This window comes from Acomys minous, assembly GCF_964271855.1.
Source record: "Acomys minous genome assembly, chromosome: 2".
Lineage (NCBI taxonomy): Eukaryota > Metazoa > Chordata > Mammalia > Rodentia > Muridae > Acomys > Acomys minous.
The window spans coordinates 100,744,409-100,769,754 of record NC_140484.1 but is presented as its reverse complement, the minus strand read 5'-3'; the positions used below and the strand labels follow the sequence as shown (position 1 = coordinate 100,769,754).

Genomic DNA, 25,346 nt, shown 5'->3' with positions numbered 1-25,346 from the left:
GCAGAACCCTCACTGACTGCTGCTAGGGATGAAAACTGCTCTGCTACTATACAAGCCTAACTACTCATGATCACACAGCCCGGAACTTCTGCTCGTCCCTATGCACCCCATAAAGCTCAAAACAAGAGTCCCTGACAACTTGCCCATGCACAGCACCCTTGGCATTGGTCAAAATGTAGGAAGAACCCAGGTGTCCATCAGTGGCTGAAGATGGTCACAACACGCTACGCTCACCCCATGCAAAATCATTCTGCCCCAAAGGAATGAGGGTCTGATGCACCACTGCAACAGTAAACTAAGGCAGGCTAAGGGAGAGGCCAGTCAAAAAGAGTGGCATAGGACTGAAGTCTCCAGAATAGATGAATCCATAGAGATAGAAAATATAAGAGGGTAGGGCAGGGGAAGACTGCTTAAGGGCAAGAGCTCTTTGAGACACTGGGAATGCCCTGGGATGAGATGACAGTGACGGCTTCAGAGCGTTTATTAAAAGCCATCGAATGAACCCTCACTTCAAAATAGGCCCCATGTCAAACTGTACATCACGTGTGTATTACTATACCTCCAAAGTAATGGCTGCATGTCAGTAGCCAGCATCACACACAGAGACAAAGCCACTGGGACCAATCAAACTGGTTCAGTTAGAACAACAGGAGAAGAACTGCTATCCAGCAGTGGTTCAGCTCCTGCCTAGCCTGAGTGGAGATTTGGGTTACAGACACAGCACTGCCAAAACAAATAAGTGAAAGGAAAATTGTGAAGAATGAAAAGAGTAAACGGAACCCTCTAGATGTCTAGACAGCCTTCTTCGTGACCCTGTCCAGCTCAGCAGCGCCCTGCAGCTTCAGCACAGACAGGGAAAGTAGAAAGCGCAGCCAAACGAAGGGGTGAGCCACACAGACCTCGCACCTGCCTCACGTGTGGAAAGGGCACACTAAGGACCTTCAAGGGGACACAGGGGTTTCATGGTTTAACACAATGCATACTACCCAGCCAGGGAGAATCCCATTTGGTTTTGATCAAGTCTCAGACAAGAATATCTCCACCCATCCTTCTTTGCGACAATGCTGCTTCTTCCACCACCAGCTCTGCCAGTTAGCTGTGAACAGCTGCCATTTTCCCCCTTCTGCCAATCTGAAGGGAAGATGTCATCTGGCTAGAGATGCAGGGCTAGGAACCCTCTGAGGCTCCAAAGCAATTGCCTGGAGTTATCCACAGCTCAAACCTGGAGTCCTCCCAGGAGTCTGGCCTGGACCATTCTCTGAATTTCCCCCTAGCTGTCCTGCACTCAGCCCCAAGCCTTGTGCACACATTCTGAGAAAACTAGCTTGACATCTGAAAGAGGAATGCAACAAAGGTGCCACGTCAAAAAGAAAGTCGATGGCCAATGCCAAGTCAATATTAGGTCTCAATTTCCAGGGGACATCTTCCCCGCTTGACTTCTGTCAGTCCACGTGGGCTGGCATGACTAGCATGGATGGATATTGCTACCTCCGGAGCGGTGCTCCCTTAAGAGGAAAGGGGCCCCAGCTGCAGTCAATGTGATTAGTGCTCAGTCATAACCAACTGACTCCCAACTCCCAGGATCAGTCCAGTGCAGCAGACACTCAAGCTAAATCCCGTGACTCAGAATTCAAAAGACATTTCACCAAGTAACATAGTAAAATGATACCAAGGATCCAATTAGCTTCCGCTTGCCAAGCTTTTGGGAATATAAAAATGGAGTGTCTGCTTTTTTAAAGCTAGTGGTAAGGGAAAGAGTAGAATTAACTTTTGGTGTTAGATTTTACAAGATAAGAGGGTCTCAATTTATGACCAGATTTTTCTTTTTTTTTAAAAAAAAAAAACTCTTTATCAGGAGGAACTGTACTTTAGATCATGGCTTTGGACCCTGCAAGGGCTGGGAGCATGCAATGCAGTTAGTTATATATCAGGATGCTAGCTGCCATAGTAAGCCACAGCTCTCATCAGCTACGCAGGTGGGAGCAGAAAGCACAGCTATCCACAGCATCCTGTGCAGCTTGGTCCTGATGCTGGGAATGTGGTCTTGTTTTTTACTTACAAGTTTCTAAATTGAGGCTTATGGGCTTACTATAATATAAACCCATTGTAATGCAAGGCATGTCTGTGTGCTGATTTTACTATTCACAGAGCACGACCTCTGCCACGCCCCTTTGCCAGCTGTCTGTGCTTATAACATTTTAAGTAATATTTTGTTTCACACTCTCTTGCCAAAGTGAGGCTAATGTAATAATGACCACAACCCAAGATGCAGGAGAGAAAGGGAGCCTTTTGTTCCATCTGAGGATGTGCTAATCCACTTAGGGGATTGCAATCACCCCGAGTATCCTCTAAAGAGATGCAGACCCATGGACCATATGACCACATACATGTTCTGTGTCCACAACCTAAATGGCAGTAGGCAGTTCTTCTACTGTTGTTCTAACTAAACCAGTTAGATTGGTCCCAGTGGCTTTGTCTGTGTGTGTGTGTGTGTGTGTGTGTGTGTGTGTGTGTGTGTGTGTGTGTGTGTGTGTGATGCTGACTACCGACATGCAGACCAGCTCAGCTTGGGTACTGATGTTCCAGACCAGCTCAAATCAGTTAGCAATAGTAAATACGTTTACACTGCCAACCATTTTTAAGTTGTACACTTGAGTAGCTTTGAGCATATTCACCACCACTCACACCCAGCTCTCTCTTGCACGACTGAAAATCCCATACTCCTTAAGCCATCGCTCTCCACTCAAACCTCTTCAAGTCCCTGGAAGACATGACTCTACTTTCTGCTCTGGCAACCTCATGGATGTGCAGTCACATGGTACCTGTCCTTTCGCGACTGGCTCACTTCACTCCATCCACTGCCCTTAGGGCTCAGTGTCACAAATGATGAACCACATCAGTTGTAGGCCAATGCTTTTCTTTGTCCCTTCACCACAACAACTGAGGCACAAATGATCCACAAATCCCTGAAAAAGTAACCAGGCCATGATCTCTCCCCAGAAGCCAGTTTGCCCAGGTTGTAGGTTGAGGACTGGGTGGTCTTTCCCTTCTTGAAGATTGACTGGTGCTTCTGAAAGTGGCTACCATGCTATCTTTTACATAGCAGGAGGTGAATGAGTGAGTAAAAGAAGGAAGAAACAAATGGATGAACAACGGGGAGGTTAGAGGTATAAGTCTGTGGTAAGTGTGTTGGCTTAGCATGTCCAAGGTGAAACACTACCAAAAAAAAAAAAGCATATTAGGGAACAAGTAAACGGAGAGGGAGTGGATCACACCAAGGAACGGCTTCTATCCTTAGAGACTGGAAAGAGCAGTAGCAAAGGAATGTAGGGCACTTGGGAGCCCTGGCCTTGATATGGAGTGGTCCCATTATGAGGCTTTTGGGTGGGGGGTCTATGCAGGAGTGCACAATGGCAAAACTCAACAGACACCCCAAACCCAGCACTCAGATAGAAGACCAGTTACAGATCCCTCCCAGATGATTTCTAGAACTGCTGTGTGGCAAGTGTCAGGGAGCATTGCTAGGGTACATCAGAAAGTAGAGTGGGCACACAGATCTCACAGGCAGAATCGGAGGCTACCTGTACGCATACAAGCCAACGGAAATGCCGGTGAGAATGGGCAATGCCTTCCCCAACCCTGTGTCCGTCCAGCCAGAAAGTCATCTCTCTGAGTTGCTCTTGTGGATCAGCAACTTTCTAACCAGCCAACATCCAGCATGGGCTCACAGTCCTACACAACCAACCAGGCTGTAGGCAGAGCAGGCCACCGAGAGGCAGCAATGTGTCAGCACCAAGGACAGTACCCACCGGGTTTCACTAGCTGCTCTTAGCTCAACCAGAACCACGTGCTTTCGTGCTTTCCTGACCTATGTGTCTGGGATTAAGGCAAGAGGAAGTAGGCACTGGGCTTTTGAAATTAGATGTGGCCATCTCTTAGCTCCAACTGTTTGAACCTTGGCTTGGTCTCAGGTGGAGAGATGCCAGCTTGCCTTCTGTGAAAGAAAGGTAGTAAGCTATGCAATCAATGGGCACACCCATCTATTCCAGGGGCACCACCCTAATCACATCCTTTCCCAAGATGTCTTGGTTGCGCTTGTTTCTCTGTGCTGTCTGACATGTCTGACACTGTCTGCCCTATGGTTAGAAGTTATTGTTTGTTGACGAACCTCTTGCTACCACAGCCCCTATCTTTATTAGTGTCTGACTTAACACTGGATGTGAGTAAGTGCTGTGGGGTGAAAAATCCCTTGAGTGCCATGTCACACTCCAGGTGAACACACCATGTGTGACATTCTGCATTTCCACATTTCATGTTTATCTGTGCTGACTTCCTTCCCAATCAGATGATGTTTCTAAAAAAACTACTGCATGGAGATACTTCCTAGGCAGTGCCATGTGATTAACCATGTTTGTCAACTGGATGTTGGTCCAGCCTCTGGTAAATAGGATGCCCTGTGAGATGTTGTGAGTCATGGGCAGGAGTGAACCAGGAACAGAGAGAGGGGCATGTACAGAGGCCAGCTTCCTGCCTCACATCATGAATCTGCAATCAATCCCTCTGGTGAGCTAGTGAAACTCTAGTCGATAACACAAATGCACTGGGTCACCCTCTCCAGCCTTCTGTCTCTTCAGGTCCCTGCTTGTAAGTTCCTATATAGATACTGCCTGCATCCTCTTTCCTCTTCCAAGAGGGACTCTGCCCTCCCAACCCACCAGACCTGCTCTCCCTTGCCCCTGGGGGCCCTCATGGCCACACCTCTGAAGAACTTTGTTCCTGCTAAGCCTTCCCATACTTTCCTCAGCTGACTTTGGCCTTTTCATGTTTGTAGCCCTCGGCTTTTCTACTCCACTGCTCTTCTAGCTCCGCTCCTCCCCCAATGATAACCGTTCTCCGTCTCCCTCTCATCACGATGCTCAATCTGGAGCATCTGTTTTCCCCATCTTCTCTTAGGGATCACAGTCCATCACAGCTATAGGTCCAGTCCCTGCTGGGGATACTTGCTCAGTGCCCATGGCTTCCCTCACTCATTCGCTGACTTCCCAAAGACTCCCGCACTTCTCTCCCATGTTGGAGTCTGTCCTCACCTGGGTGGGCGCCTTTCTTAAGTACCCAGCTCCACCTGGACAGGGGAACGGAGGAAGCAGTCTCTCCTTATCTGATTCCCCCTCCAGAATGGGTTCTGAAATCAAGGAGCAGGGCCACCCTCACCTTGGCAACCGCAGGGCCCGATACACAAAGGCACCGATCTAAATGGGTGGGAGGGAAGGTGCAGCCGGACAGCCCAGGACATGGGGTGACCTGTAGGGGAGAGTTACCCCATGTTTGAAAGAGAACGGACTGTAAAGAGGAGGCACTGGTGAGAAGATGCCTATAGTGAAAGGGAACCCCAAGCAACACTGGAAGTCAGTGAGAGGCCAATGTGGGATCCCCATCTCTTTTTCTACTAGAAAGCAGGTATGAGAAAATCAGGGCAGCTAAGGGAGCTGTGAGTGCCTCCTGCCTTCCAAATGTAGAGCTCCAGCAAGAAAAAAGGCCAAAGAGATAGCATGTGAGACTCTCCTTCTGGGGAGACCCTCAGAGAGGAGCAGCTGCCTCGCTCACCCTACGCTGCTCTTCTGTGGCTCTAGATCGACTCTGTCCTTTACCTGCTATCCCTCATCAGCTGGAATTGTGTCTTCCTGTGTCACTCTTGATAGCAAGGCCATCATTTTGCTCCATTGGAACCCCTAGACCTGGCCATCATGGGACATCTGCAAAACTGGAGATTTCCTGGACTCAGAACTCCTCCTCTTCTTCCTCCTCCTCCTCCTCATCATTGGGACCAAGATCACATACCTATTACACTCCATCAACACCCAGGTCCAAGTCACTATTCCTTCCCAGCCTCTGGAAATGAGTGTGGTCAGGGCAGGTACTCCTTTCAAAGTATTCTGAACAGCAGGGTAAATTCCAGGTTTCCTGGCTGTGGGAGACATAGTCTCAACGATCACACACTGACCTCTCTTGGAACCAGAGGAGGACACCTCATGAATATATATTAGTAGAAGGACTGAAAATTCTGGAGAGTGCATGTGTGAGGTGTGTGTGTGTGTGTGTTTGTGCACGCGCGCACATGCATGCGCACACACATGTGCAAAGGCCAGATTCTGACATCGAGCCATGGCTCTCCACTTGGTTTACAGAAGCATGGTCACTTGCTGAAGTCAGAGCTTGTCAGTTCAGCTGATCTAGGCAGCTTGCCTGGAGGATCTTGTCTTTGCCTTCTGAGTGCTGGGATTAAAGGGCTTCCTTTTTACACAGGTGCCAGGGGCTTGAACTCAGATCGTCATGTCATACCTGTGCAACGAGCATGACAAGCCATCCCTGCCCTAGTAATCGTCATCCAAGAATCAAGAATATTTGAAAATGTTACGGACTTGGCAGTTCTAAAAGTTCTAATTAAGCCACCCTACACTGCATACATGTTGAGATTATAAACTTGAACTCCCTTAATTTATACATTGAAAATTAAAAATTATAAAATTAGTTATTAATTTTCAGAAACCAAAACAATTTAGACCCTGACTTTAACAAAAGTTTCATAAAGCCTGGCCCACATCCCCACACTCTGCCAAATTAATTGCTTCCTGACAATCACAGCCACTTATGGTTACACATCACCAAACACCTTCTTAAAGCCAAGTAGAGCAGGTCTGCTGGCTAGACCACCAAGCTCCGGCCACCAAGTTCAGAAGCTCCAGGAGATGCGGCAGGCGAGAGCATCAAGCAGCACCTATTGGATTCCTCTTTCAAAACAGCCCTGGGAATTTGTAAAAAGTAGGTACAGAGATCACTCTGTCACACTGCCTACAGAGAATGGTGACTTAAAAAGAAGAAAAGCTCAGTGCAACCAGTATGGGTTACCGAAGCCAGCCCACGTGCAGACACAGAAGGCCATGTGTGGGCAGAGGAGGGTGGATTGCAGGAAGGCTGTAGAGGCCAAGAGGCCAGACGTCCTGCACAGAGAGCCAGGCCTGAGGAGTCTTTCCTCCTGAGTAAGACTGGAGAGGTCATTCCTCAAGGAAGCCCCCGCCCCGCCCACAAATCTCTGTCTTTAGGCACTTTCCAGAACGCTGTCTGAACTTGGATAGTTTGCATCTTCTCGGCCTCTCTGTGCCTCTGCTGCCTGCAGATCAGAGAGGTACCTGGATGCTGGCAGTCCCACTGAACCCCTCTCTAAGTTCCCTGCTGTAAAGTGGGAGCTAACCCTTACTTCGCACACCACCAGACGCGACAGAGTGACGTACCTTTCCAGAATGTACATCGAACTACTGACTGCACCAGAAGCGAGTCAAAGTTAGGCATTCAGAAAGCATCGCCTCTGCTTATTTGGCACCAAGATTCACGTGGCAATTTGGAAGCGTCCTGTGTAAATCAAGCCTCAGCGAAATGTCGCAGACAGAGCATCTCGGTGGTGAACGGTGAAGGACGTGACACTCGATGTGGCTGAAGGCCCTGGATCACACTTTACTTTAGCTGTTGTATTAAGCTGGCTATGAGGTATTGATTTTCTTGTTTTCCTATTATCAGAGGGTTCTTGCTAGAAAACACTGCTGGGCTGGTGATAAATAGAAATCATGAAAACCACAAATAATCAGAGCACGTATTTGGCTCCCTGGACCCATGGGTAGAGCTGTCGAACTAGGCTGTGAATCAAAGTCTATCAACTGAGCGATGTTAGGGTTCCAGACGGGGAACAGCCTGAAATTCCCAAGTTCCAAAGGGCTGAATCTTCCTCGGGACTTTTCAAAGTGCTTTATCTCGTGATGGATCTCACAGGGCATCAGGTAAGGGGACAGGAATGAGGGAGACTCTACTCCAAAGCAAGCTATGTAGCACTTGCTAAAGCCAGATGCTCAGTAGCCCACACAGAGAACCGGCAATCACGGGCCATCACACCCATCCATAGAAGAGGGTCTTTGGCGCTGGACAGATGTGTGCTGACGGTGTTCCTCAAAAGCGCAGGTGAGCAGTCCCCTAGAGCAAAAACTCAGCCCTTCTAAGCTGTACAGCAAGGGGGAAGCCACTTATCCTATCTTTGATTCAACTCCCTTAAGGATGCTTGAATGAGAGCGGTCCCCATGGATTCATATATCTGAGTGCTTGGCTCCCAGCTACTAGACTGCTTACGGAGAAGGAGTGTCATTGGGATTCCCCCGAGGAGTCACACCCCACGCCAGGCCCAGTCCCTCTGCCTCCCGCCCGCAGATCAGGACGCGAGCTCTCAGCTACTGCTCCAGCTCTGCTAGCCTGCCACCAGGCCGGCCACCACGATGACCATGGACTCACCCTCTGACATTGTAAGCAAGCCCCCAGTTAAATGTCTACTTTTATAAGCTACCTTGGTCATGGTGTCTCTTTGGAGCAGTAGAACAGGAACCAGGACATGCCTGATTTGTCTGAGGAGGCCAACCTCAGCATTGAACCTTTTGGCTTGTTCTAGAACTCCTGAAGTCAGAGACCCTGAGCCCTTTGTACCTTGCCACAGACTCCCCTGCCACTTTCACAGTGAGCCAAGAATTTTGTATATACTGAAGCCAACCGATCACTAAATCTTCAGAAATGAAGGGTCCCAGGAATAAAAAATTAAAAATAAAAATAAAAAGTGTTCATCATTAGCATTGGCCGGCATTAAATCCTCCTGGAATTGAGTAAGGGATTCTGGACCTTAGGATGAGATTTGGGTTGCTATTTTCCACATGTTTCTGTCATGATGGATAGGAAAGGTCTTAAGGTTATGGGATGTTGGGAACTCTGGCCAAGTAGTCCAGATGCTGTGTACAGCAATGAGTGATCCTTGAGGAAGAGAGAAACGGAGCAGAGAAATTTCCCTCAACTCATCTGCCAACTGAACATAGCCGACCCTCTGCATCTGTGGATTCCACGTCTGAAGAGTCAAATGAGTGTGGGTGGGAAATAGTCATAAGAACAAAACTGCATCTGCTTTGAACACATCCTCACTTTCCTGCCATTACTCCAGTCAACAACACAGGACAACAGCTTACATGGCATGGCCTCATATTAGGCATTATAAACCATCTAGTGATGATCCAAAACAAAGACGGCTGCTGGAAGTTAAAGGCTAGCTTTATATGTAATTCTTTCCTCAGGCATTGGAGCCTGGTAGATTTCAGGGATCCCAGGGAGTCCTGGCAGCTGCCCGCACTCTCCCCCCGACTCCTCCCCAGTCTTACAGCTGATGCTATTAATTAGCAGTCTCCTCTGTAACTGCCGCCTTCTACCTTGGAAGGCAGCTCCTCAAGACACCACATTATCCTGGTTGGCGTTTTGTTATCTTTGCACAGGCTAGAGTCATCTGGGAGGAAGAATTTCAGTTGAGAAAATACCTCCATCTGATTGCCTATAGGTAAGGCCAGGGGACACTTTTGTGGCTAATGATTGCTAGAAGAGGTCCAATCCCATTGTGGGCGGCACCATCCCTGGCCTCTCTGTCAGTCTCTGCTTTCGCTTCCCCTGGTGTTGGGCTGTAACTTATAGAAGAGCGGGAGCCTTATGAACATGCAGAGTACTGTACAGCACAGGCAGACCTGCAGGCCATACATCCCACTTCCCATCACACCGTGCAACCTGCTCTCCACAGAGGCCAACCCACAGCAGTGCCCACTGTAAATCCATCACCCGTGTGTAGGAAGAAGGAGTCATCTGAATGACTCCCTCTGTGCCCCAAAGATGTGGGAGGACGGCTGATGGGTCGGCTGTATCTTAATAAGCACAGAGATGGTTAAAATAGCACAGTCCCCATTCAAAGGAAAAGACACTGAAGGGAATAGGCAGCAAAACTGCAGGAAGCACCCTGTGAAATGGAAAAGAAGAAAGTCCCAGAGATAAGAGGTGGCACCGTACCTCGCAGGAGACAAGAGCCCTTCGGACAAGTTGGTTGCGCAGAAATTTAAAGGGTCAACACTGATGTGTGACTTAGGCCCTGGCCCTCAAAAAGTACAAAACGACAGGAAAGACCAATTGTACAAAGATGTCTGTGTCAGCCTCACACACAGAAGAAAAATGCCATCCCCCATCTGTGTGTTTGGTAGCAGGGTAGGCACTGACAAATAAATACACGTCAGTCATGTGACACGTCGCCCAAATGCAACATCAAAAGGTCAGTGAACTAACTATGAAAATCCTTTGGGAGCATGATATGTCTGATGTAAGAACGCTGCATGGTAAAGATACCTGGGCCAGATGACAGCCGTGGGCCCTGTGCTCAGTGCTGTGGTCTGAAAGGGAGCACCGAAAACAGGAAGAGAGTTCTCTATGCTGCCTAGTGGGCCTGTGGGAAATGCATCTCTCACACTGACTCTGTACTCACTGTCATCCGTGCAGTGACCGAAGGATTCTCTTCAGGGCAGCTAGAGCTGCCTGCACAGAATGCCTGAGAGCATCAGTGGGCGCAGATTTGGGGTATTTTTCTGACTTTGCAATGGTCTTTTTTAGTGCACTGTGCTTTGGCTGTGGCCTGTCTCGGGATGGCAGGTGTGACACTTTCCTATGCCAGCACTCAGGAAGCCTCAGCTTTGGCGTATTTAGGATGTTGTATTTTCAGATTAGGGACACTCAAACCATACTTCAAAAAACTAACCCTGACTGTAGTTTTCCAGCTTCAATATGAGTGGGGGAGAGACAAGGGACGCTGTCAGGTCCCTCCAGCTGGACGCTTCCACAGCATTGCTTCTCTGACTTCAATGCATGCCATCTTGTTGAAATGCAAATAGGACTGAGTAGTTCTGGGGTGGCCCTTGTGAGGCCCATACTGTAGGCCAAGGGCACACGTCACAGAAAAAGTCTACCTGGGAGGCCAGGGCTGTCTAGCTTTCTCTCTGTGTCTGTGTCTGTGTCTGTGTCTGTGTCTGTGTCTGTGTCTGTGTCTGTGTCTGTGTCTGTGTCTCTGTCTCTCTCTCTCTCTCTCTCTCTCTCTCTCTCTCTCTCTCTCTCTCTCTCTCTCTCTCATTCATTTCTGCTGTAGCATCAGTTCTGGGCAGTGCTGCACTAACCATGTGGATGGCTCCAGGAATTAAGCTGGGGACTTGGTGACACTCTGACTCACTGCCTCAGGCCAGGTATTTGATAGTTCCTGGCACAGCTTGGCTGTCCCAGGGGAGTAAAAGATTCCTTTTAGGAACACAGCTGTGATTTCTAATGAAGCACCTACGAAGTATCCAAGGACGTGTGTTTCCTAGAGAATCTGGTTTCTAAGGTGATTTGATGGGTATTTATGTCCCCGTTTATTCACCGGTGGATATTAATGGCCCAATTTCAGAATTCCTTGTGTGAGACGAGCTACCAAGGACTACAGGATATACAAACTCACCCACATGGCAAGGCCCAACAGAGTCTCCCAAAGGAGTACTCAGCTCACTCATTTGTGACGTCAGCCTAGAGCTAGGTCCTTCTAGGCTCCTTCTTGACAGGAGTAGCTCGCGAATGAATGGACAAATTAATGAATGGGTGATTACAAGAACAACAACAAAGCAACCTTATATAGTCGTTCGCTAGCTCTTATGTGCTTTCCAGTCTCTTGGCTGACAGCACTGCTTTAAGGACATCTGGGCTTAGAGACTGAACACCTTTCTCTGAAGACTTCCCTCTTACTCCCATGATAGCTCGAGACTTCCCCCGTTTGCACTGGCCCTTCTAAATGGCCACCACTTATTCATGCTTCTATTTGCATTCATTCAACCAACCCCCAACAACACCCCCCCAACACTCTAATCCAAAGGACTACAGAATTTGGAATGTCACTCAACTGACCATCCAGTTATTATGAAGCAAGAGAGCAAGAGGAGAGAGGAGGGAGGAAGGGGGAGAGAGAGAGAGAGAGAGAGAGAGAGAGAGAGAGAGAGAGAGAGAGAGAGAGACAGAGAGAGAGAGACAGAGAGAGAGAGACAGAGAGAGAGACAGAGAGAGAGACAGAGAGACAGAGAAACACAGCTCTCCCCAGTCCATACTAAGTTCTAAGATACTTTTCTCTTGACAGACCTCTGACAAGGAGGCCACTTATTACAAGAAAACACAGTATGTCACATGCTCTATACAACCCACATCCATCCCTGCAGTGCCATCGCTTTTGTTGGGGACAAGCCCATGTTCTGAAAATGAATGAATAAAAATGTGGGCATTTTGGCCTGAAGCCCGGACTAGGGCCCAGAACCCCTGCCCCCAACATTCACTAGTACAATAGCAGTTTATATCCCGCAGTGCCCCCCCAATGAAGGCAGAACTGCTGTGAATGACAGAAGCACCCCCAAAATGAAGTCAGCTGGCACTTACCAACTTAGCAAGAACAAAAGGCACCAAAGTATGTGGGGAATCTCACAGCAAGTCAATGTGACTTACATTCCAAATACAAGCTTTCACCAGTGTGCGAGTGAGGGTATGAGGGTGTGTGTGTGTGTGTGTGTGTGTGTGTGTGTGTGTGTGTGTGTGTGTGTGTGTGTGTGTGTGTGTGTTTTCAACTCAATATATATTGAATAAATATTCAAACTCAAGAAATCTTCTGGGGAAAAATAATTACGGCTTTACAAACCAGGAAAGCAGTCCACACCATGGGCCAAAGAAATGTTCCTTTACTGGTACACCTGGTAACTACATCTTCTCTTACACACAGTGATTTCTTTCTGTTTGGGGGTGGTTGGGATGGTGGTTTTTCACACGTGTTTATTAGACTACATGCTTGCTTTGGTATAACTCAAACAAAACGTATGCTTTTGTTCCTTCGTGTTAGCAGACATTTCTTCTCTACCAGTTCATCAAATTTTCAAATAGTAATTTTTAACAAGACAGTAGGTTTTCACAACTAAGTGCCCATTGGGCAAAGATAACGCTGGAGACATTGCAATGGGCACTAGGAAGTGAACCCCTCTCACTAAGTGCATGAATGCCTGCATCCCTCTCTCACCATCCTGACCACCTCAGCCACCTCAGCCAATCCAAGTTTCCAAGGTTACATGGATACTCTCCTAGCATGGGCTGATTCAGGCAGTGGGGGCATTTCCTAGGAGATGAGCTGCCCATCAGCCCTTGGGTGGTATGGGCCCCTGAGTGTAAGGGATGGACATGTGACAGGAGCATTCCAGAATCATTACAGTTCCTGGGCAAATTAACTTAGCTTGCATTGTAAATTGGACAGCAGCTAATCCCCCTCCACCTGTCATCATCCCCTCCCCCCTCCTCACCCTCCCCCCTTTACTACCTACTGGGTGATATCACATTCCCTAGGGTCCACTACCCATTTCCTGGGGATAGTTAAGGCCTACCTGCTCTTGGGGCCACTTTGGCCTTTCCTCTGGGGTCCTGGTCTTGGTCTTGAGCCCTCTCTGGTGGTCTCCAGGGTGCTTAGCCTCAGGGGGAATGTTCAGTGACTTGGGTCTTCCCTCATGCCTGCTGGGTCCGTGGCTGGTCTCACTGGGTGGACAGGCCTCTGTGGAGTCCTCAGGACCCAGCTCAGGCATGTGCTCAGGGCTGGCCTCGCTGGCGCTGGTGATGCTGGTCATGCTCAGGCTCATCTTGATCTCGGCCACTATCTGGTCAATGTCTTCCTCCTGCTCCTCCAGGTCCCCGTCCCCACGCCTCATGCGATATGGGGAGGCGCCACCTGTGTCCCCATTGGTCTCTGTCGGGTAGTAGTCCTGGTAACTCTCTTTACTGGAACAGTAGTGGCCATCTTCTTCCTGGTCGTGGACCTCCAGGACAGAAGGGTCATCCTCTGGGATAGGCAGGTGGCTGTCTGGGTACTCCTGGCTGTTTTCAGCCCCGTGGCTATGAGTATGAGGGCCCACTGAGTCCGTCCACTCCTCCACCGCCTCCTGACACTCGTCGGTATCCACGGGATGTGCACCATGGGCTATGTACTCCTCCCCATTACAGTCCATGCCCTCTAGGTAGCTGTCATCCTCAGGACAATAGCGAATGTAGTAGGTAACACCCTCCTCCTCCTCAGGGAGGCCCTCATCATAGTCCTCCTCCTCAGATGTGTTGTTTACATAGTCAGAGCTGGAGTCCCCATCGGGGCTATGGTTATGGCACTCTTGTTCCTCAGGCGTGGGGCTCTCTGGCCGTAGAGTGGCCAGCTCCAGGCCCGTGGGTACATAGGTCTCCAGGGGCAGTTCTGTGTCCTCATTCTCAGGCTCCTGCTCATGGGGGATAGGAGCTGGCCTGGCCCTGTGGTCCAACATGCTGCTCGCAGGGTTCTGGCACTTGGGGTGGGCCATGGCAGACACTCACACAGCCATTGTTACCTGGTAGCAGCCACTGTGGAGAAGAAGGTAGAGAGAGCCATCAGAGTCACATAGACCATGGCCAACCCGAGGCAGATGCCAAACCCACATCGCCATATCTTGAGAGCACGTTTGCTCAGAGCACTGTGGATGCACAGGTGTTCAAAGGATGCAGCAGTCCCATGTGAATGCCTCAGGGGTCAGGGACAACCTATTACCATGCCGGAAGAGGCTAAGGATAGACAGAGCTGGAAAGAAGGCATGAATGAGAAGACAGCCACCAGGATGCCCAAGTCCACTGTGGGACTCATAGACTCATTGGCTTGTATCAGTTTGGTGCGAGAATGGAACCTAGGCAGATGCCCTTCCCCTGAGAACACTCTGCCCACAGGCTCACTCTTGACCTCTGCACAAGACTCACTTTATAATGGTAACCCAAGTGGCCAAGTCAAGGGGTCATCAGATTGGAGTGATTGCTCTCAAAGAGAAAAAATAACAGCATCTACTGAAGACACCATGAAGACCCATGACTAAGGAAGACCATTAAGTCTTCTGGTCTAAACCCCATGTTTTAGCACCCAAGATACACATATATTAAAACATCCTACTGGATCCCAAATTTATACCATCACTGCATGTCAAAATAACTAAGTGTATACATAAAGTATTGTGCTGCCTAGTTTTATATCTACTTGGCACACAAGCTACTTTATTTTTAGAACTATATTCTAGACATCTGATTAAGAAATAACGTCCATTTTTTTAAAAAAAAGTGGTTAAGACAGTAAATTTATTTTATATCTATTTTACCACAGCTGAACAAAAACATAGGAGTGAGATGTTAGACTGGACCAGTGGAAGGCAGGATGCAGGGGCTGAGGAGGCAGTTAGGTGGTGAAAGCAATGTGTCAGACATGGGGAGGCTGACGACAGCCTGTGAGAATATTCCCGGTAGCCACTGATCAGGCTCTGAGCCCAAGGCCCGGAACAGCCTCTCTCTGAAACCGTGCCTGGCTAGAGAGCTCATAAACCGGAGCTGGTCACACCCTGTGTCCCAGAGCCCTTGGAACAGCACCATGCCAGCAATGGTGCCCAACGCACAGCTTTGTGGTGAGACTGCTTCTTCCAGCCACTGTAATCCTCACATTGAATTTCCCATCTCCCCAAACCCCTCGCATTCCCAGAAACCGTGATGGCCAATGACCCCAACATTCCAGATACACTGTGATGGCCCGTCATCGCAATGCCTCAGAGACAGATATTTCTGTTCCTAGACTTACAATGAGGATAAATCCTGATACACCTGCTGCACTTTGAAAACAAATTCTGTAGATATCCAAAGTTTAGTTTACTCTTCTGTTTTGTTCATGGCGGGGTTTCTCTGTGTAGCCCTTGCTGTCCTGAAATTCACTCTGTAGACCAGACTGGCCTCAAATTCAGAGAGCCCCCCTGCTTCTGCCTCCTGACTGCTGGGATTAAGGGTGTGCACCACCAGACATACTCTGTAGTATGGAACACGTTTTGGGCATAAAGCATAAATCTTGTGATTATAAGATATACTGAGACAATAGTTGAATGCTGAAGTAACTATCTCACATTTAGTTCCTATTGTAAATAACGTTTTGTTTTGATGATATATGAATAAGAGATTAAAAACTTCTAACAAAAAGGAAAGAAGGAAAATACTGTAAGTAAAACGTTAATTAACTCAATCCATCGAAACCTCCAGAGCATCGGCACTTGGTCTCCCAGACCCCAAACATGCTCAGAATATGCACATTCTTCTGCAACTGGGGGAAACTCTCTAGCACATGGTAAATCTCTCACTAAATACTGAATAGCTTGAGTGCATTTTTAAATGTCATGCTGGTAGTGAGAAGCAGGGTGGTGGCATGCTGCCACACCATCATTCCCTTGAGAGCCAGGAGTCCTAAGACGGGCCGTGTGTACTAACCTTTGTGTAAGCCCGGCTCTGTCCACACTCCAGTCCATGCCATTTGTTCCCCCCACCAGCCCCCACCAGCCCTAACGCCATTTTAATTGTCGTGGCTGTAAGATTTTTAACACCAGATAAGTCAATTTTCTCCCTTATTCTCATTTTTAGACCTCCTCCAGCTATTTTCACACGCATTCTCCCAGATGAACTTAAGAGCTATGGAGTCCAAATGCCCTCCATCACTTCACCATCACTGTGGTTAGAATAGCCTTCAATCAGTGATTATTTTAGAGAAATTCCCAAACTTACGATGTTGGAATATTTTTATTCAATTGCACCCAACAGATGAATCCACATTTACCTAAGTCCTAAATGGATCCCAATGGCTCTGTAGTTTTCTTCAAACTTATAAACATTCTTTGTTGGCTTTATTCTTGTATTCTTTTTGTGTTGCAGTGAGGTTTCCCTCCCTTTGTTTTGTTTACATGGCTGTTCCTGGTATATAGAAAAAAATTACGTACTGGCCATTGAAAAATCACATCTTACTAACCTACTTATTCCTGGATGGTTTTAGTTGGTACTGTCCTCACAGCCTTGCTTCTCCTTCCCATCATGTGCTCATCTTGCTGACCACCCTCCTGTTGGATTAACTAAAAATGGTACTAGAGTCATCCTTTGCTTGCTTGAATGAGTAACGTCTCCCGTAGGCAGTGGCCTTTGAGTTAAAGGCTGTGCCATGTCACCTGCTCTCTGCCTGGTCTTGTGCCTCGAGATTTGTTCGCTCAGCTACTTGTTCTTGCAAACATATGGCTCTGGCCCACCCCTCCCTGCCATTATAGGCTCTCTGACGTCACAAGCCTCAGATAAACTCCTTCTTTTATAAGTTGGCTCCGGTCATGGTATTTTTATCACACTAACAGAAAAGTAACAAGCATATAGACTTATTTCTAATTTCAAAGATGTATCCGCTTTATGTCTATGTCGTGTCAGTGTATGTTCACATGTGTGTATGCGTAGGTGCACACGCCTGGGTGTGTACACAGAAGCCAAATGAAGACGTCAGCTTCCCCTTCTTTCACTCCCTGCCTGTTCTTTTGAGGCATGGTCTCTCCCTAGGCTTGGAGCCTGTGTTTTCTCAGGTAGGCTGGAAGCCAGCCTTTCTTTCTTTCTGGATCTTTCTTTTTCTGCTTCCCTCAGAGCTCAGGTGACAGTAGTCTTGACTGCTAGGCTATCTCTCCAGGCCTAACACACCCTGTTCCTAACCTAAATAAAATGTTTTTTTTTTTTAATTTTATTTTACTGGTGCTTTCCTAGGAGCGCTGAGGCAAGGACGACACCAAAACTTTCAGGAAGCAAAACAATATTTTAATTACAGTGGTCTAAAAAAACAATAAAAATCAATGACAAACAAACATAGACTATTAAGGAGAGCATTAACATTGCTTTTTTCCCCCTTTGAGGAGCAATATGATACTGGGTAGTAGTAAAGATCATATTTCTAATCCAGCTCTCCTTTCAGTGGCTACAAAGAATTAATGACCCTTGGTGGCCGCCTGAAAAGAGGATGCATCTTCGAAGAATCTACAAAATTCCATTTCACTAACTGGGCACCTTTGGTATGAAGAAGATGCTTTCCTGCTAAAGATGCACATGGGCATGAAGGCCCTTGCTCAAACCTAAAAGCCAGTTTTCTGGAAGACTGAGAAAAAAAAACTTGAGATGGCTTCCACACTTAGGAAATCAGAAATGCCATGTCTGCATGAAGGTCTTGAAGAGGGTAACTAGGAGAGTTTACTTGGTCTATGTTCTGTTACTGCAAGGAAATAACTGCGCCTGAGTAGTTTTATAATGGAAAAGTGGTCTATTTAGATCAGTTCTGGAGGTTTCAAGACCAAGATGCCAGCATCAGCTCAGGCTTAGTAAAAGCCTCAGAGTGGGTGGCACCGGCATGGTAGAATATGGTCAAAAGGGAGGGACAGTGAACCAGACAGAGCCAACGAGCACGGCGAGGACCAAGCCTCTTTATGTAAGAATTTGCTCTCTCCAAGGTAGTTCAGGATCTCACAAGAGCTACCTTAACCACTACCGAGAACAGCACAATCACTACAACACCTCTTAGTAGCCACATCACTTCCGTTTATTACCACACAGGGCCCAACTTCCCACATATGTCCTCTCGGAGAACATGATGCCATTGCCACCACAGCAGAGTGGCCAGTTCAGGTCTGAACTCAACTACAGAAACTACAGAAGGATGTTAAGGAAGGTGACACGCAGTCAGAATTGTGTCTTAAATGGCTCTACCAACAAGGTAGGATGACAGCGGTTATGGCAGGAGGCACTGACCCTGATGCGCATGTGCGTCTTCTTCAGTGGGACCCAAGGGCATCTAGGCAGCAATGCATATGGAAGAGGGATCATAGCAGGAAGCAAAGGGCTGCCTCCCAGTGAAGCATTGTACTCACTTTAAAGGTCACAGGTCAACTTAGGGATGTGCGAGTTAATGGCATGTTGTGGGCAGATGTGCCAAAGCCTAGCGTGGAGCTGCAAAGTCCTAATTCAAGCAGACCTAGGACTTCACTTGAACAGTACATCCAACACGTTTGTGGGTTTCTGGGAGCTCTCCACTTTCCAGGGGATGAGTTTGACCTCTTTACCTTTCTCTATATGCCCCTACCCCCAACTCATGAGGTGCAGGGAAAGAAGACATTTCCATAGGCTTTTTCCAGATCGAGCTTATAAGTCACTCCCATAGCTACTAGCAGGGTTAGGGTGGATGGGCTGGCAAACTGTGGCCATTTGAAGAACCACAGAGAACCCTCATACCAGAAGACAGGGTGTGGCTGAAGGGCGGTGAGATCCAAAACAAACAACAAAAAAAGTGTTGTTTAGAGATACAGGTGCAATGAAATGATTCCTTATAAGTAAACGGTTCTCCTGCTAGCTTACTAATACTGCCTATGCCCTAAATGAAATATTCCTATGTTAGCCGTATTTGGAGGTGAATTTTTGGAGACATGGGATTAGATGAGGTCATGAAAGTAGAGCTCCACATGATGTTCTTAGTATCTTTAAAATGACTTATTTTAGTTTTAAAGATTGTGATCTAATTACATCACTTCATCCTTCCCTTTCCTGCCTCTGAAGCATCCCATATACCCTTCCTTACTCTCTTTCAAATTCATGGCCTCTTTTTTCATTAAGTGTGTATATCCATACATATACAGATACACACACACACACACACACACACACACACACACACATATTTCTGAACACATTAAACTGTAACCTGCTCAGTCTGTACAATGTTACTTGTATATGCTATTTGTAGCCTTTAAGAAGGCACCTGAGGTCACATGCTCCTTGTCCCTTTTTAACACTCCACTGTACTACACCTTCAGCAGGTGCCAGTGCCTGCGCTTAGACTTCCCAGCTCCAGAATCGTGGACAAAAGAAGTTCCGTTCTCCACAGGTCACTCCTTCTGTGGTATACAGTCACAGAACAGACACTGAAACACCATCCAGGGATGTTCAGGCAGCGTATACTCCAACAAGGCATCAACACACCGCGTGTGGCACGGGAACACTTTGCAGCCTAGTGATAAAGGTTGCTGCTCTCAACACCTCAACTTTAAAGCAACTTTTTTGGGGAGCCCCCGGATATCTGGAGGAAGTACCCACATATCCACAAAACACCATCCGCTTGGCTGCCATCATCCATTAACTCAGTGACTGGTGGACAGATTTCACTTGCTCAACTGCATACCACGTCTAGGGGTACAACAACATGTGGAAACGAGTGGGAGGCCTCGAAGAGCTGCTCCCCCTTCGCTGGGAGAGAGCCAGAGGTGTGAGCAATCTGGCACGCTGTCTGCTACAATGACACGGCCAGAGATTTGTACTCCTGAGGGCTCATTTCTTTCTGGTGATGGAAATGGTGACCCCTTCGCTTTGTGCATTTCACAAGAAAGGGGGAGGGTCATGTGACTCAGGCAGACAGCCACTGCAGCCTCTCTGGTGCATTCCTTTCTATTCTTTATTCTGCTCCTCTCTTCATATAGCTGAGAGCTTACTGGAAGCACGTTCTGTGTTCTCCTCTTTTTCTTTTTTAAAGTATGTTTTACATGTTTATATATTGATTTGGGGGAGGATGTGGGGTGTGTGTTTGTGTGTGTGTGTGTGTGTGTGTGTGTGTGTGTGTGTGTGTGTGTGTGTAGGTGCCTGCAAAGGCCAGAGCAGTGCATCTGATCCCCTGGAGATGGAGTTACAGTTGCTTATGAGTGGCACAGATGGGGGCTAGGAGCCAAACTCAGGTCTTCTGCAAGAGCAAGGGTTCTTAAGTGCTGAGCCATTTCTTCATCCCTTCCTCTTTTCTTTTCACCCAACACTATAAGCAGCAGTAAAAACTCTGCGTGAGCTTCATCTTAACAGCTGCATCATAGCTCTTCAATGAACAGACAGTCTGCTACAGACTGCTTGATGGGTCCCCCAGAAGTTCCTATGGTGCAATCCTAACCCTAAGAGGATGGCATTAGGAGGTGGAGACATGCGTAGGTCGTGTCAGCAAAGCTGAGTCTTCTGAGCCTTATAAAAGAGGCTCAGGAGACCTGCCTTAGCCCTCCCACCATGTAAGGACCCAGTGCAAAGCAGCCATCTATGAATCAGGAAAGGACCCCCATCAAATACCAACATACCAGAATTTTGACCTTAGACACCCCACCCCAGGCAGCCTCTGAACTATGAGGTAAGGATGCAGCAGCCCAAGCCACGCCCACCTGCAGCATCTTTGTTAGGATGGCTTCTGCTGATAAAGAAGCCATTCCCCCTGCTCAGTATGCAGTGTCCTGCTCTTGCACAAGTGATGCTGTGAGGCATCAGAAACCATCCCTCCCCCCTACCCCCACCCGCCAGCACTGGGCCTCTGTTCAGAACATTTTAAAATCTTTGTTGCATTTAGTGGCCCACATCCTCAGATGAGCACAGGGAGGAGGAGTGTGGCCAGGACAGAGTTAACTGCACCCGCACAGCAGTCCAGAGGCTTCCTCATGCAGGGCATGTACACAAGCATATTGAAGTCCTTTGCTTCTGATTAGTCACATTAAGGACAGCTCCTTCATAGCAGAGCATCTGGAAAAGCTACTTGATTGTACGGGAGAAGCACGATTACCTGCTACATGTCCAAGAAAATGAGACCCCGTGTCCAGACTCAATTAATTCTGTGACAGCACATAAATCAACAGGAAACTTGGCCTCTGACACTGCTCAGCACTCGGCCTCTGAAGCATCCTAATGAGAAGGGGATAAAGGCTCCTTGTCGACGAGAAAGAGCTGCAGTGTCCTCATTACACGTCACGCTTGTCTCCTGCATGGAAGAACGCACCAGCTGGCCCCGAGTGGAGCTCGCAACGTGACCGATGAAGATGGAAACAGCTATGCAGCCACCACGGTCCAGGCTGGGGGACAATCAACGCATGCAGATAAGATGTGGACACAGCCAGGCTGGTGCCAGCACCACTTCTGTCCTCCAGCGTGGCCTCGAGTGTGATAAAGATAACACGCTTTTGTTCCTCTCTGATGTGACCTGGCTGCTTTGACTAGGTGCGATTTTCACCGACACAATCTTAGAGTGCGCTCGCACAATCAGCCCAAATGTCCTGGACAGAAGTGACTAGGTAGTTTTTTTTTTTTCAAAGGCACAGGCCAATTCTGAGTTCAGAGGAGCCAGTTCATAAATTCTTCTTCTAGAACCCAGGCTGATGTCCACCACTGACAAGCAAACACCCTATAGCCTCTTTAGGATCACGGAGAAGGGGAAGTGTGCTTTTCTTTGAAGACACGAAACGGCTGAGAACACATTAAACCTTCATTGACAAGATCCTATCTGAGCCAGTGTTGGCATAACCACATGACAACTGAGTGACAACGGAAACATTGACGGAGTTTAACACAGAGAACGTCGTGCTGTATTTCAGTTTCAGTCATGCACACACATAATAAATTGAGAAAATACAACAAAATGTTAGCAAGCACGGCCTTTGAGTCATAGGACAATGGCATTTATCACCTGCCTTCCTTCATTTCTTCACGGTACTGCTACTGCCAAGATAAAATTAAAAAACAAACAAAACAAAACAAAACTAGTGTCTCTCTGCAGGCCCTATGGAGCCCGGGCAGCCATGCCATCAGGTGGCATTTCTACAGCAGGAAGCAGGGAAGTCTCGGCCCTCTTTAAGGGGCACACGGTGTGGGTGTAGACTAACTTCTGGGGGCTCATTTTTTTCCCTTCAGGATAGTATCCTTCTGCGTAGTTGGCCTCCCCACCACAGCCTTACCTCAGAAAGGGTGCAGATGAATGCTTTGCAAATGCAGTCACAAACTACAGTCAGCCCCCCTCAGTCAGCAGCGGGGCCACAAGAACTGATCTTTCCAGGATCTCGCGTAACCTATACTGAGGCCATAGTTAATGTCATACAGGTCAGCGCTGAGGAGCACGCGAACTTCACCATAGAAACATTACTATCCTTACTGGTTGCCTCTAAGCAGTAGAAACAGTGGGTTCTCTCACACAAGAACTTCTCAGTACCTTGTGGGGAAGACAGTGGCTCGCTAAAGTTAGCCTCTGCGTGGCGTGTTTGTTCCTGCAAGCTGGGGCTGTTATGCCTCTTGGTCTTGCAATTCTTCCTTAAGCCTTAAAAGCTTGGCCTACAAAATGGTACCAGTGGGAGCTGATGAAGTGTGCTCTCAGAGAGGGCTACCAGACCTCCAGCCCCTTCCTCTGCTTCTCCTGTGCCTCCTGGCTATCAACCTTTCTCTGTTTATAAGTTGATTGCGCCAGATCTTTGTCATAGTAACGGCAAGCTGATGAATAAGCAAGAGTGGGTGACAAGGTGGGTAGGTGGTTGATGCAAAACGTGTCCAACACTCCCTTTTCTCAACATGCTTGAGAAACTTCTCCACTTAACAAACACAAGCTAATAACAACACCGACGTGGCTAAGTTCATCCTTTCCTGAAGCTATTCTCAGTAAACAAAGACGTCTAGCATTCTCAGAGAAAACAGCTACAAGAGTGCACGGTTTAAAGGGGTTGTTTGTGCTGCCGCTGGCCTGTTATTTTCACCTATTTTCAAGCATGTGCATCAATTAAAACTTAAAAGAATCCAGGCATGTGTGTGTGTGTGGGGGGGGTACCATCCCCACCCCCCCACCCCACCCCACCCCCCCCCCACACACACACGAAAGTCAAAACCCACAGGACCAGAGAGTATAACCTTCAAGTCCAGACACAGCAGCTGCGAGTCTGGCTAAGCTTGTCTGGGCAGGCCCTGATCTGGCACCACAGTGTCCCGAAAGGGAACTTCCAGCAACAGCTCTAGAAAGGGCAAGCAGGACAGATCCCCTCCTGGAGCTCAGAAGGAACTGACCTGTGCCAGCAGCTTGATCGTTCACCTTCTAGGACGGTGAGGCCATATTATTTCCCTTGCTCTTCTGTAAAAATTTTAGATGCAGTTTCTCAACATTTATTTTTTTTAAAGTCCTATCAGGTATTTGATTGATTAGGGCTGCTTGCAACCCATAGAACATTGGGGAGGGAGGGGGAGAGGTGCATCAGAACCATATTGGATCTGAGACGTGAATGTGATGAATCTTTTCATTTTTTTTCAGGTCATCTTCCCTCTCTCTCAGCAGCACATTATACTTCCCAGCACGCACACTCTGCACATTTTCTTAATGTAATTACTCTCTCCCTCCCTCCGCCCCGCCTGCCTTCTTTCTCTCCTTCCTTGTGCTATTATAAATGTCATTTTTTTTTTTTACAACTGGCTACTGAGTGCGCTCTAGAAATATCACACCTTATTGAATATTAGCCTTACTGAGTTTCTTCATTAGAGCCAGGAGTATTTTGTAGGTGGCAAGGATTTGTCAGACAACAATGCAGCCTGCTGAGGAGGAGCTGGCTCAATCCGTTCCATTGTATGCATGCAGACCTGGCAGGGACAGTAGTCTCCATCTCTCTGTCTGTCTTCCTCTCTCCCTCCTTCCCTCCTTCTCTCCCTCCCTCCTTCCATTCCTGTCCCTCCCTCCCTCTCTATTTGTCTCATCTTCCTTTGTCTCCTTTCCTTGCTCCCCCCAATTTCTGCCTGACCCCATGGCTGCTCTCCATCTTTCTGTCCCTCCTCTCTTTCCTTCTAATCCTATTTTAAGGGTCTTTGTTGTTTTATGTTTCCGTCGTTGTTGTTTTGGCATGAACCGATGTTGAATTTTATTGACTGTTTCTACCCTTACTGAGACACTCTGGCTTTTCATCTTTTTACTGTGTACCGCCATGGGATGCACTACGGAACTGTTGAATTCTGAATCCCAGCCAGTGTTTCTGGGATTAGCCTATTTAGCAGCCATGATGTGTTAGCCTTAGATAGATACGCTGCATGTATTCTGTGGAGAATTTTTCACATCTGCTCTCATAGGATGTTTGATCTGAAATTTTCTTATACTGTCCTTTGTTTCTTCCTCATATTTACTATTTTTCTCTTACTTGTTTCTCATATGAGAGGAATCTGCTGTCACATCTGGAACTGATGTTTTGCTTTCTCAAAAAGGATATGGAGAATGACCGTCGTCATTACTATCCTGTGTCTTTTGGAAACATTTGGAAGAACTCAGCAACAAAGCCATTTAAATTAGCTGAAAAATTTGCAAGTTTTTTTAAGACCATAAATTTGACATTTTTAATAGCTATAGGAAAATTTAGGTTATCTATTTTTTAATGGGTTCCTTGGTCTCTCTTTTTTAATGAATTGGTTCATTTCTCTGGTTAGCAGTTTAGGCCGATGGATGGTGTGCATCTTTTATTCATTAATGTGATGTCTCCTCAGAGCTCTATTTTAGCTGGGTGGCACAAATTTTAACATATTACAATTTAATTTTCACTTCTTTCAAGCTGTTTCATTTCCTAAGATTTCCTCTTTGACCCATGACTCTTTTGGAAGTATGTTGTGTTATGTCTAAATATTTGAGACTGTCTTTACTCTACAATTTGACCCTACTATGATAAAAAAAAAACATCGTTTGCAAATTTTCAATTATTTAAAATTTAATATGATTTGTTGTATAATGCACAGTTTGATCCACA

General features: G+C 47.3%; 1 protein-coding gene across 8 annotated transcripts in view; it reads right to left on the bottom strand.

Moving 5' to 3' along the window:
- APBA2 (amyloid beta precursor protein binding family A member 2) overlaps positions 1-25,346 on the bottom strand; it is a 226,919-nt gene that overhangs the window by 43,861 nt on the left and 157,712 nt on the right. For 7 of the 8 annotated variants that reach the window (XM_084771985.1, XM_084771981.1, XM_084771982.1 and 4 more), the window contains one exon: positions 13,317-14,310. In XM_084771985.1, coding sequence (XP_084628111.1) covers positions 13,317-14,270 — 954 coding nt within the window. In that variant the 5' untranslated portion in view covers positions 14,271-14,310. Of the gene's footprint in view, positions 1-13,316; positions 14,311-21,382; positions 21,402-25,346 lie in introns of those variants that run through there. The other variant, XM_084771986.1, reaches the window with a different exon arrangement.